Here is a 14005-nt window from a genome sequence, read left to right on the forward strand (position 1 = left end):
CGGTTGTTACAATCATGATAAAATATGCTCAGTCGCGTCATGTGTCTATTCAGATGTATCAAAGAGCCCCGCTGGAGAATACAGACAGCCTGAATCGGTTGTCCAGTCTATTGTTAATCCTCAGCGTCATAAACTGAGACTCAACTCACTCCAGCACTCAAGAGAATATACATTGGGGAGAAATGTTCCTGAGAATGATCCTTGGCCTTCCTCTAGTAGGTCAAATGTGAGATCCAAAATGTCATGGGTATAGTCAGATACCATAGCATGTTCAGCATACAGATATGACATGTTATATTTATGGCATGACGACTCTCCTTTCACATATTTTTGTGCAATCTCCTGGATTGAGAGGAATCGGAACCTGTTTTACCAATCCATGATTCTATGTGCATGTAGTGTGAGGTTCATATTAACTTCAACTGAATGGACATTTTCTGGATCATGCAATCTGGAAATGAAGAGCTCTGTAATAGTACTCATATTAACAACTTATCCAGGATTGTATTGTCACACATAAAAAGTTCCAATTAATTTACAAGTTACACTAAACGCATGCCATGTATCAACTAAATGAAGCCAAATGATTTATATCACAACTTAGAGTGCAAATACTATAATTTGGTAATATTAGTAACACTAACGTTAGCTTACTAGTGCAGGAAAATGTTCCTACTTCCCTCTTAGCGTAGCGATACACGGTAACTTTACTTGAGAAGACTGGAAATATGAAGGAATAATAATGAGCTTCGTTACCTTGCTGTTGCTGAAGTTGAAGTGGACTCTGGTCAGAAAAGTTATAGCTATTGCTCCACAATTGTGTCCACAATTGTGTCGGCACACAACGTTATAGTCTACTGTCGTCATTTGTGTAACGCAACCGAGGGTATACAATGTTGTTATCCCCTCTGTCTGCGTGATAGCTAAACCTAACTGTGTTGAAAATAATGCTAAAACAGATTATGGTGTATTGCTGAAAAAAGAGAAACCGTTCAAAATTACTGTATTGTGATTCACAGCAACATTCATTTACAGTTGGCGATGTTTTAAAAGCTCCACTACATACTCTTAATTCCTGCACCTGAACCACATCTAATTTACCAATTAGAGATTTAGCTGCTGACCCACATGCTATGCTTTCGTAATCCAACACTGATTTTTATCAAGGCCATATACATGGTTTTCAATGATGAACAGCTGGCTCCCCACTCCCTACCACTCACACATCTCATCACATTTATAACTTTTTTTGCATTTTTCCTCTACTCTCCTGATGTGGTCTGCCCACATTAACTGTGAATAAAAAAAACAACAACCAGAAATGTAAATATTCCAACTCTTTCTAAGTCTTTCCCATACATCATTAGCTTCATCCCATCCTTGATTATTTTCCTGGTGAAAAAGACTGTTTGTGTTTTTTCCACTGAGAACCTGAACCTCCAATCATATCCCCCACTCCACCACTTCATCCATTGCTTCTTGTACTTTCCTGACTGCATGTTCCATGTTCCTTCCTTTCTTCCACAATGCCCCATCATCAGCAAACAGAGACCTATATCTAGTGGTACCTTTGTGAATATGTCATTAATGCTAATGATGAAGAGTCGCGGGCTAACCACACTGCCTTGAGGCGTACCATTATAGACTAAGTATTGATTTGACATGTCTGACCCAATCCGTACTTGAATTTTCCTTCCAAACAGAAAACCCAGTTATAACCTCTCCAACCAATTCCATTGTTGTGCATCTTGATTAGCAAACCTTCCTTCCACATCATGTCATAGGCTTTTTCTATGTCAAAAAACACTGCAATGACTGACTCTTTATTCGCCTGGGCCTTTCTAATATCAGTCTCTAGCCTTATCACTGGGTCCATGGTGTTTCTACCTTTCCTAAAACCATTCTGAAAACTTGCCAGCATTCCTCTCTTCTCAAGCGTACATGAACATCTTTCTGTTTTCATGCTTTTCATCATCTTACACATATTAGATGTTAGTGCTATGGTCTGTAACTGCTGGGTTTAGATGGATCTTTGCCAGGTTTTCTAATTGGGATCACTACTGCCTCCTTCCATACGCTCTGTAACTTTCCTTCCTCCCACACTGTTATAAAGGCACAGCAGCTTTAAGAGGGCTCCTCCTCCCAGATGCCTTAGCATGACGTAGCACACCTGATCGTCCCCTGGCGATGTGCTTTTTAAATCAACGTGGACCGATCCAGCATGGACAGCTACGAGAGTAAGGGACATGAAGCACTTGTCGGAAAAATTAAGAAAACAGGAGAACACCAGGAGGACACGCATGGATAACTCTGTCAAGCTACTAAGCTAGCATATCAAGCTAAGTCAGTGGTTCTCAAACTCTTTCACGCCCCACTTTGGAGGAAGAAAAATGTTCGGGCCCCACCGCCCCAACACAATTGTAACAAAACGGTCCGACTTTTGTGACTCCTCCATCTGTGATTTTCAAATAATAGAATAAAGACATTTAAATCTCTTTCAAGTAAACCACATTGCTCCATCAGACAAAAACAAACAACATGTGCATCACTTTGTTAGAACAATGCAAATAAAGTTCTATCTGGGCAAAAAATAACTACTATTTGGCGAAAATACATATTGTGGCTGCAAATAACCTGTGTTGCACTAAATATCTTTTCAAGATAATAACAATAACGTTCAACCTGTGCAAAACAAATTGATGCAGATGTGTGAGCCATCACGTTGTATCAGTATTAGTGGCTGCAATTAGTTGCTTTCCTCTACAAATATTTTTTAAACGGACGACGGATGTTTGCTGAAATTGATTAACTCGCCCTACCAAAAGAAATTGCCACCAGCCGCCATTGGTATTAAGAGTATCTGGATCCTAACGGCCAGAGAAATACAAGAGCCCATCCCCACTCCACCGTCGTGAGCTGTGTACTCATTGAGTGGACCGGGTGTTGACGTGGATCCGCTCCTTCCTTCAGGGTGGTGCAGCACACGTCCCGCCAGCATCCTGTACCAGGGTTACACCGTCCGACATGTTTGTACCAACCGTCTCCGTGGTTCCTTTATCAGTCGTGGAAAGTTCCAGAAACAGGAATCTTTTCTCCGCTCGGATGCTCCACAAAGTATTCATTGTTTGTTTTTTGTCATCAGTCGTCTTTCTGTTCATTCTCGACTGGCAAACATTTTTTTTAAAAGAGATGACAATTTTTGGAAAATAAAAAATGTGAACAAACTATGAAGTTGTCTTGTGAGATTATTTTATTTTAAGTTCATTTACGCATCCTCCACTTCTTGCTCCTCGCTCTGCACGTGTCATCACTGTTTAGAAAGTAGCTTCTTGTTCGAAAACATTTAAAAATAAGCTTCCTGCAACGTTTTACAGCGGGTCGTGTCTTTATTTCTGTTCCTGTGAACTTGGAGGACGAACAAAAGAGACATCCTAGAAACTCCAGTAAAGATCTTCACAGCAGGTAACGACTAAACTTCTTGTCCTGCCGTGGCTTCACTTTCTCTTTGACTTTGAAACATGTTCAGGCAAAATAACGGTAAAAGTTAAGAATCAAGTAAACATTTTGCCACTTTCAAACCTTCAAGTTTCTCCATTGCTGGTCTGGATACCCACAATGCTTTGCGATGTACCTCAAGAAATTATCGGTCAAACTTTGCGCCGCATTCAGTTGGTCTTTGGTGCATTTCTGTCTTATTGATGAAGATTCAATTGCTTTTGACTTGAGCATTCCCGTCAGCCGACTCATGATTTTAGAGTCGTTACGGAGTAAAACATGTTTTGCATTTACATTATATAAATGAATGCATTCAATTTGATCTTCAAACTAATGCCGATGTAAGGAGTCAGTATCTGTGTGGTTCTTTAGGCTCCTCCGTATTACTACACAAAAAGCTTCTTTTTTATACCGGTATCGGAAAAAATCCAAATGATACCAAACCCTAATGGTGTGTGTGTGTATTTCCTGAATCAACCTGCGGGTTGTTGAGGCCTCTGGAGTCTGAGTCAGAGGAGTCTCTGTATGGAGAAGAAGCCATCTCCACGTCTGTCGACGCTCTGCTTCGCTTCTTCAGGGGCTTGCAGGCATCTGAGATCTCACTAGCTCCTAGAGGATCACCAAAGAAAAGGACAAAAAAAAGATGGATTTCACTTTTGTGTGTCATGGGAGTTTCCACAGCAGAGGTTTCAAAAAGGAGCCATGACAAACGGATCCCCTACCTTTCTGTGAACTCAGCGTGGTCTCAGGAGCCATCTCAGCCTGTGAGGGTTAAATGAGGAGGTGTATCATCGTGGTTTTATTCAGGTAGCAGAAGGCTAGTTTGGGGGAATTACGACATTAACGCTACATCAAATGTACATTCGCTCAAACACACAGGCGGTAGATTAGTCTGTAAAGAGCGGGAAACATTATTACTGCCGTTTACCTGAGAACTGATTCTTTCTCGGAGTGGACTTCAGTCGACAGCAAACATCGTCACTCCGCTTTCATTTAATTTAACTGGGACTGGTAAAATAAAAAATGTTTTAAATGAAGAGCAGATTTCAAGTTTATGCCATTGACTTGTGTGTTGAAAGGAAAAGTGAATGAGTGGTGAGCTCATATTTCATGAACTAATTACAGTAAATCGAATTACTGTATACATCAGTTAAACATAATTAAATACAAGTATAATCCTGATGGATTATCTGAAGGAAACAAATGCTTGGTTTTGTTTTGTATTTGTGCTCATCCCTTTTATTTTTTTAGGACAGTGTAAGAAAGCAGTGACTAAAGTCACCCGATATCTTCCTGACACTAGTGTTGTTTTCGTTAGGATGGATTTAGTCAGTTTGGTTATTAAAGAAACCTGTGACCAAGATGTGCGCTCAACTGGATATTTGGCAGTTGTAAAATAGACTGTTGTGGACAGACTTTGGAATGGAGTTATTGTTTGTAAAGCACACAAATACACCTCTTGCATCCACTTCAAAATAGTTTATAAAGAAAAATTAATGCTTCTGATTTTTTGAGATAGGATTTTTGAATTTTCTTAAGCTGTAAGCCATAATCAGCAATATTAAAACAATAAAAGGCTTGCAATATTTCAGTTGATTTGCAATGAATCCAGAATGGATGACATTTGTTTTTTTAATTGCATTACAGAAAATAAAGAACTTTATCACAATATTCTAATTTTCTGAGACAGTCCTGTATATTATGCTTTCTAATAAGTTACCATTCTTTATCCATGTAATATTGCTTTTGCCTGTATTCTTCTCAACATGTCACTGCGTGGTTTCCTGTATTGTTGTGCTGGTGCCTCATCTTTTTTGGCATTGTCAGTTCTCCAAAAAGTTATGGAAAAATGTCTCAAAATGTATTAGCAATGTTTTGTACAAAGATTTTATATTATTTTATGAACATGTTATATTTTAATTTGTTAGCTGTGACAGAAGATTTGAGGAAAAGACATATATTATGAATGCATTAATCATCTTTGCCAAATTTTATATTCACAAATATAAATTTACAAACCAAAAACCTATTTTTTTGTGTTTTTTACAAATAATTTGAATTATATATATATATATATATATATATATATATATATATATATATATATATATATATATATATATAAAAACTCTGAAAGGCTGTTCCAAAAAAAAAAGGCCATGAGAACTGTAGTTCATGCATTGCCAGTAATATATGTTTGTAATTACACAATCGTCCTTAGTTTCCTCTTTTTTATTTATTTTTATGCTTTGTCTTTTTTTCTTCCTCTCTGCAGTTGCCCCCTGACTTGTTGGATTAACAAATGTGTTTGGCCATTTGCTAGTCAATTTATGAAATTGAGATGAGCCAGTTCTGCGCAGAATCGATCGGCGGCGATCGCCGCGCAATGCATGCCGGTTAGATTTGTGTCCGACTTGGTCCCGACTTGCTCTGACATCATGCACACGTGGTCAACGATACTCTCACGAGACCAAGCCGGATGTCGATTTCAGAGTCAGTCGCCGCAGTTGCTCTTAAACGACTGCTTGGCCCAGAGCATGATGGGAAACGCCTGGCTCTCGCCACATCAGAGAGCTGATTGGCTCTTAGATCTGACAGCAAACACCACGTGTTGTAGAAAATTGACTGTCATGGCCGGAGGCGTCAGGTTTATTCTCGTGAACACACTGGGTACATCCCAAGTCTCTAAATTGTCGTTTCCTCGCTCCTCGATTGAACCGGAAGTGGTTCTGCGCTGCCATCTTGACGGCCGTCCCAAAGCTCTTATTCTGCTCGGAGGAGCGAGGATCGAGGAGGGAAATCGGAGGAGCCATGATCGAGGAGCCCCGAGAGCGAGCTTCCAGGAAGTGTTTTAACGCTGGACACGCCCCCTCACTGTTCATTTGTTATTTGATTGGACGCTGCAGCTCAGCGGACTGATCGCTGCAGTTTCATACCAGAGACGATCACAGATTAAACTCAAGTTATATATTAGATCTGTTTTCTTATTCACCATCTGGTTAAAATATGTTCATTGTAGGTCTGAACAACAAAAGGACCACAAACAACTGTCTTCATAGATTTTAACTGTTGTTTCCCTCAATAACTTGTATTATGTATGTCATTAAAATCAGAGAGAGCTGGAGAGAGGAAACAATTTTTACATCACGTAATGAAGAGAAACTTTATTTATATTGTGGGTTATTTTATAATGATGTCACAATCAGAATTTCATACCGACGTAAATAATAAATAAATAAGAAGCATTCTGCCGGTAGAAATGGATCCTGCGTGTATAAGCAGGACACATCACAGTATAGAAATACTCAATGCAGTTTATTAAATGGTAACAGACAACAGAGAAAACATCTCCACTCTGACACTCATGATAACTGTGTCTTTATTAATAAAAATAGTAGTTTAACACCATTAAAACAACTGAAGACATACGATAATTGTTATCAATATTTTAAGTGCATTTTTATTGGAATGTTCACTAAAAACTCTCCAGACAAAACTCCGTCAGCTGTTAAAGAGACTAAACTTAAAACCACAGAGATTCAGTTACAAGTTACTAAAGTCCTCCTGAGACACTTTAAAGCTGTTAAAGTGAGTTTCTGTGTAGTGGGACTTTGGACAGACAGCCATAGTTATATTGTTAATAATTCATCAGGTATGAAGTGATCAGAGAGAAACTTCCTGCCTGAGTAAAGCTAAAGTTTAGAGTTAATCCTGGTGATTAAAGGTGTAAATATGATCAGATGTACTCACCAGTGTTTGGAAGAGACTCTGTTGTGTTGTTGAGGAAAACCTGATGAAGTCACTTTGAATTGTCTTTGAGAGAAAAGCAGAGACTTGTCTCGACTGCAGTGTTTCTGCCACTCTGAGGAACTTAACTCTTGTTTCTGGAGTGTGACGTAGGAGCTCTCTTCTTCTTCTTCTTCTTCTTCTTCTTCTTCTTCTTCTTCTTCTTCTTCTTCTTCTTGAAGTTTAATGGCGGTTGACATCCATATATTTGGTGCATTACTGCCACCTTCTGCTCTGGAGCTCTCTTTACCCCAGAAACAAACCCCCCAAATATATATATATATATAAGTAAATAAATAAATATATATATTTATTTATATATATATATATATAAAAGAAGAAGAAAAAAAGAAGAAAGACAATAAATAAATAATTAACCCCTGCACCTCATCCCTACATTTCAATTATACCCTATAAAAAACCCTGTGTTCTTTAAGAAGGCCAGCAGTACTCTAACCTGTGCTCTCCCACACATGCTCAGTATTCCCTTCAGTGTACACTCATGCACCCCCAATTCCTTCAGGTTCTTCCTCATCAACTCTCTCTGCATCTCATGCGCCTTACAATTCACTACTACTTGCTCCACTGACTCCACTTCTCCACATCCTTCACACAGCCCTGTCTGGTGTTTCCCTATCATTTTCAGTGTCTTATTGAGTGCAGTATGGCCCAACCGTAGCCTTGTCAGCACTGTTTCCTCTCTCTTGTTTCAACTTCCCACCCTGGTTGCCTAAACGCTCCTTTGAATATCATACAAATGTCTCCCTTTCTCCTCTCTGTCCCACCTATTTTGTCACATTTGGTTGACGTTTTCCCAGTTAATGCACTTGACCTCCGCCTTACTGATGCAAATCCTCATTTCTATGTCTCCTTTCTTTAAGGCCCTCTTTGCCAACTTGTCCACCCTCTCATTCCCACTCACCCCTATATGTGCTGGAACCCACATGCATTTAACCTGACCTCCCTGGCTAGTTACACGTGTGGCCGACTGAAGGACCTCATAGAGTATGTCTTGAAGCTGCATGAACGAAAAGATCTTCAGCTTGCTAGGACTGAAGCTGCATCGGTGCATATTGATACCTTTTCCTGTTTTGCCTTTTCCACCCATCGTAATGCCACCAGCACTGCCAGTATGCTTACTGTAAAATGAATCACAGTACTGAAGGGAAGAATTGTCCTCTCCAGTATATTCCTTGGGTGTTCAAGAATTGACAGTACAGGTTATATTACAATCAAGGTTATTTATTTAAGCCGTTATTACACATACATGAAATGCATACCTATTAGAGGGCCCTGGACTCCGCTCCCCCTTTGGTCTGCTCTGCACACCGTCTGTCACAGTCAGCACACCCCCAGAGTGAGAGTGAGCCCCGTTCTCTAAGAGCAATGGGTATTTATTCCCTTTCTGTGAAACTTCCTCTTTCTGACTTCCAAAATTGTCACAGTCTAAGTAGCAAAAAGGGAGCGGTCCATCTGTTTGTCAGACACCTAAAAGGTCACAAGGATGAGTTATACTGTCTGCCACTATTCCCGAGAGCATAAAGCGGACCTTCTCCCTTTTCAGGAACCAGGTATATGGCCTTGTGCAAGACCGTTAATGGCCAAAAGCAAGCTGTGCAAACGCGGTAGCATGTGTATCTAAGGCCCCAACGGCCTCTATTTGACCTGTTCGGCCAGGGTCAAGAGAAAGAGTGTGTGCGGAACCAAAACCGCAGAGTGGGAACTCAGCCAGTTGCGTTTTCTCAGCTCCGAGACACATTCTCTAGTAGAAGCAGAACATGAAACCTTAGTCAAAATCAGGCAGTAACAACATGTAAATCATTAGATTCTCTTCAGTACCCATGGAATACTGTAGTCATTTCTACAGTAATAATCCCAATACACCCCATTGTTATTACAATAGTGGTCAAAATACAGTACTTCTCATCACAGTAACCGTGTACAGTTTACGAATCCTAGACTACTGTAACATGCATCACTGTATTTATTTTAATACTGTAAATAAACAACAGTAAAATAATTACACACTGTAAAATGACGACACAGTTTTTTTTAACAAGTCATTTATTTTAATATTTCAACATTTTAAATACAAATTTTACATTTTGTTTTTAGGTTGTACAAAAAAAATTGTTTTGTAAGCAACAACACTTTTTCATGGTATTCTTGAACATGCAACATTTTAAATGTTCCTCTTTCTTCAAGTTACTGTGACAATTTAAACATGTTTTGAAGTAATTTGACAGTAAACAGTAAAAGTCAAGCACTGGAAGCAGTGACATATTCAGGTCAAGGGGGAAATGTATAAAAACAAATAGAACTGGAAAAAGTGCAATTTCAAACAATAAAATGTTCATAACTGACTTTATTGTTACTGTATTGAACTGGAATGCTCTCCCTGGGCGGTTGTCTTCTCCATGAACTGGAGTCTCTTACTGGACTAGAGTCTCTTCCTGGACTGGAGTCTCTTCCTGAACTGGAGTCTCTTCCTGGACTGGAGTCTCTTCCTGAACTGGAGTCTCTTCCTGGACTGGAGTCTTCTTCCTGAACTGGAGTCTCTTCCTGGACTGGAGTCTTCTTCCTGAACTGGAGTCTCTTCCTGAACTGGAGTCCTCTTCTTTCCAGTGGAAGGACAGAGAGACATTGGTTCCCGATTCCCATTAGAAATACCACAATATGTTTCTACTATGACGACGTCAGCCTATGTTGTGTTTTGTTGTGTTTGTACTGGGATCTTACCAACATGATGAGCCTTGAGGCTCAGCAGGGACACCTGGGCCTCAACATCAGCCTGGAGGAGGTTTCCTGCAACACAAAATAAACATACAATAGTACCGTGTTTATTAGGAGAGACATGAAAGTAACCCTTACTTTGATGTTCCCGGTCAAATAAAAGTGTATTTAGGGGAAAGGTGAGAAGATAAGCTTTGTTTAGTCTGGAAGGCGTGGTTCACGTGGGCACATGAAGCAGGATAGAGATGGTTCCCATACAAACACCTGCTTTTTTGATCTGAAGTTTGAAATGTGTACAACTTTATATATGGGGCTGCGAACAGGTGTTCACACGTGTGTGTGTGTGTGTGTGTGTGTGTGTGTGTGTCTGTGTGTGTGTGTCTGTGTGTGTGTGTGTGTGTGTGTGTGTGTGTGTGTGTGTGTGTGTGTGTGTGTGTGTGTGTGTGTGTGTGTGTGTGAGTGTGTGTGTGTTAAATTAATGAATTCAAGAAACTGGAATGATGAAGCCAACAATCACATGTTGGTACATAGATCTTCCCAAAGTGGAGAACCTGTCTATTAATTAATCAGATTTTGTTAGATTTTTTATTCCAGTTTGTAAAATATGTGGTCGTTTGGTGCCAATTCAGGTTTATATTTGTACAATCCCTGGTTAGTTGGTGCCCACTCGCACGTCAACAGGACGCCCCTGCCTCCTGCTTCCGCTCCTACTGTCGGGTGGTCAAGAGGAAGGATACCCGAAGAGCCAAGATGGGAGTAGACATCGAGACCATAACTCCGGGCGATGGTGCGTATAATCTGCTTTATTCGCCGATTTAATACCGATTTATCCACAGTGTATGCGGCTCGTTGTTAAACACGCTCTCTCTTGTTTTCACCTATTTTCAGGACGGACATTTCCGAAGAAGGGACAGCGCGTCGTGGTGCACTATGTCGGTGAGTATGGAGGCTGGGCTGCCCGCTGAATGGAGCTGAAAATAAAGTCTGGACGCTTAATGTTTGCGGGGTGAATTGTGTATATTAACGTGCCGCTCCAAGCAGTCGCTAACGCGAGCCGGTAGTTTCAGTTGGCGGACGATAACCAGCTGCTTAGGCTGGCTAGCATCGCAGCTAACGTGCAGTGTTTAGTTAGCAGTTAGCGTCACCAACTGCTTGCTGTGTCTCTTCGGCTAACGCTAGCTACGGTGGCGCTGCAGCCAGACGTTTGCTCGCCGACTTGTAGCGTTTCTTGGATAATAATGTAAACGTGTGTGCTGCTGTTGTCCGCGACTCTAATGAGGACTGAGGTCTCGGCGAGCTAACAGGACCGTAGCTGCTGTCAGCCCCACGAACGGAAGCTAACCGGCCCCTGGATGCTAGTCGGCTAGCTTGTAGCTCTGTAACCCTTATGAGGCTAAAGTGGGACTTTAACAACAACCCGAACTGGTTGTCGAGTGATGTATCGATATGTGTGTGTGTGTATATGTATATATAGTGGTGTATATATGTTTTTTTTAATCAGGCACACTGGCAGACGGGAAAGTGTTTGATTCTTCGAGGTCCCGGGGGAAGCCGTTCAAATTCAAGATTGGACACCAGGAGGTTATCCGTGGTTGGGAAGAAGGAGTAGCGCAGGTGAGGCGCTGCTTTTAGACTCTTAACGTGAATAGTGGATATATATATATATATATATATATATATATATATATATATATATATATATATATATATATATATATATATATATACATACACACACACACACACACAATCATGTGTTTGCTACAGTACCCTAGTGTTTCTGTACACAAGTCTCTAGGCATTATACTGTCTGTTTGCACAATCTTGCACAAAGCTGTTGGACTCCTAATTGTTTTAACTGATCTATCGTTCATATTTTGTATCGTCATTGTTTACATTTTATTTATGCTTCTTGACTGTTTACAGTACTTGCTTTTATCTTATATTCCTGTGTGAAAACCTACCTGGCAATTAACCTGTTTCTCTTTTTGGAAAATAAATAACAAACATGCTGTTTTTTTCTCATTTTTATTTCCAATCCATGGAATATAAAAAGTGAAGAATGGATTGTATGTGTTTACAGTTGAACTTGAATACATATTTCTTCCGTCTCCACAGATGAGTGTAGGTCAGCGTGCAAAGCTGATTTGCTCACCAGACTTTGCCTACGGCAGCAAAGGACACCCAGGGATCATCCCACCAAACGCCACTCTCACCTTCGATGTGGAGCTGATCAGTCTGGAAGCCTGAAACTTGTGCACTCACTTTGTTAAATTCCACTCAAATTTTCAGGGTGAGAATCTTCTTTTTTTTATTATATCATTTGAACAATCACCATGCTTGTGTGCATCATATTCTGTGTGGACGGGGTCATTATGTTGCTTTTAAAGTATCTCAACTTTGAGTGACAAATTACTTTTTTTTGCACCGAAAGTACATTTATCATATACACATGTACAGTGATTATACATTTAGTCATTGTAATTTAGATCAATGTTTACAGACTGAATTGAATGTAAATACCAAGCTGTGATCTTCATATCCTGTAATCCCCTCTTTCCTCTCCTCTGTCCCACAGCACTAACACCCCTTTCCGTTTCACCGCAGGTCGACTCCTATCTTGGGAACATGGAGGAACAGTGATAACGGATGATTTCCTGCTCTTGAACCCTGCATAGGACCTATGTCTATATCTTCACTAGTTCACTCTCCTTTACATTTAGATACAACTTGTGTTTCGTCACTTGCTTTAAAACTTTATCCTCCATGCTATTCTTTAGGTTCCATACTGTAATAAGTCATAGGCCATCCCGTGTTTTTTGTCATATTCTGCGATGTATTTTTTTGGTGATTTTGTTTTTTTATTTCTCTTAAACATTTACACAATGTGTCTGCCATCAGGACCAAGTTTTAGATAAGTGTCATAAGTACTGAATCAATCTCATTCCTGTGGCTCTGTGGCCTTTACACTAAAATTGTATTGATTGCGGGTAATTAATTGTCTTGGATTAAAAAAAAAGAATAAATTGTTTGACACATGATATTTCTATGAATTACCTTTGTGATACTTGTTATTGGGTTACATTTAAAGTATGAAATACGTTGTAACCAGGGATTCATGAATCAAGCACATTATTGCCACGAACAGCCTCCAGCTCACAGAGAAAGGATTCTCTTTGTCGGTACTGCAGCATCAATTCTTAATTTATAAGAGAAACGACTATTGCTGAAGCACTCGCAACTGGACTTCTTTGGTCTTGTTGACTGTAAAACATCTGGGGGAAACTATTTGGTCTCTGGTAAAAGGTTTCTAAACTTGCATGGTAAGTTCCCCGACAAAGATTTGTCGGCACATCGTGGGGTTTGTGATTCTTTGTTTGAAGGAGTTGTGTGTAACAAGCTGTGGATGTTGTAAACGATCTGTTCCTTACTCTTAAAAACATTAAAAGAGTAATTTTAACAAAAGCTGTTTGTTATTTTCCTTATTTGGCTCATTGTATCTCGCTTTTAAGATCTACCTTTTTAAAATGGGTTATATCATCCACATTTATGAATTCATATTTAATGGTGATGCATAACAATACACTAAGAAAACAGTTAGAAGCATATTTTATTTTCCAAGAGGAGAAGAAAGGTATTTTTGCAATATTCTGCTTCTTGTATAATAGTTGATCACTATTTCATTTGCATGTACAGTACAAGCTGATGGAAGGGTTAGTTTCACATGGAGAAGGATAAGTGACATCGAGCAATTTTTAGGAAGGAAATGTAGTTGCTCTGGAGCCATATTCCAACAAATTGAAAATAAGTAGAACGTTCCAACATTACAAAATGCCTCCCTCCATCGATATATTATTATTTATTTTTTCTTAGCTATTCCTGTCTTAAGCTGAATCGGCAAAACCTTATTGGAAAGATCCCTGAAAGCTAAAACATTGCTTTTTTTTGCAGAATAAGGCTGAAATTGCTAACCATACACACTGTACATCAT

At 39.7% G+C, this 14005-nt stretch overlaps 1 protein-coding gene across 2 annotated transcripts; it reads left to right on the top strand.

Annotated features, from left to right (window-relative positions):
• The first annotated feature begins 10694 nt into the window (after positions 1 to 10694).
• fkbp1aa (FKBP prolyl isomerase 1Aa) lies at positions 10695 to 13473 on the top strand. 2 transcript variants are annotated; one of them, XM_079226330.1, is made up of 5 exons: positions 10695 to 10801; positions 10903 to 10950; positions 11516 to 11628; positions 12133 to 12307; positions 12593 to 13473. In XM_079226330.1, exons 1-4 carry the CDS (start codon positions 10765 to 10767, stop codon positions 12262 to 12264), a joined length of 330 nt encoding a protein of 109 aa, XP_079082456.1. In that variant the 5' UTR covers positions 10695 to 10764; the 3' UTR covers positions 12265 to 12307; positions 12593 to 13473. The 2 variants fall into 2 exon arrangements, with proteins under 2 accessions (XP_079082456.1, XP_079082455.1); XM_079226329.1 differs by having other exon boundaries at positions 12622 to 13473.
• Positions 13474 to 14005: the final 532 nt, after the last annotated feature.

Source organism: Taurulus bubalis (genome assembly GCF_910589615.1).
Source record: "Taurulus bubalis genome assembly, chromosome: 11".
NCBI classification, from domain to species: Eukaryota; Metazoa; Chordata; class Actinopteri; order Perciformes; family Cottidae; genus Taurulus; species Taurulus bubalis.

What these genes read in the sequence shown, in the direction of transcription:
- fkbp1aa (XM_079226330.1), top strand. Translation starts at nt 10,765, where the DNA reads ATGGGAGTAGACATCGAGACCATAACTCCGGGCGATG. An exon ending in GACCATAACTCCGGGCGATG is followed by an intron (nt 10,802 to 10,902) that starts GTGCGTATAATC and finishes ACCTATTTTCAG; the next exon opens with GACGGACATTTCCGAAGAAG. An exon ending in GGGAAGAAGGAGTAGCGCAG is followed by an intron (nt 11,629 to 12,132) that starts GTGAGGCGCTGC and finishes CCGTCTCCACAG; the next exon opens with ATGAGTGTAGGTCAGCGTGC.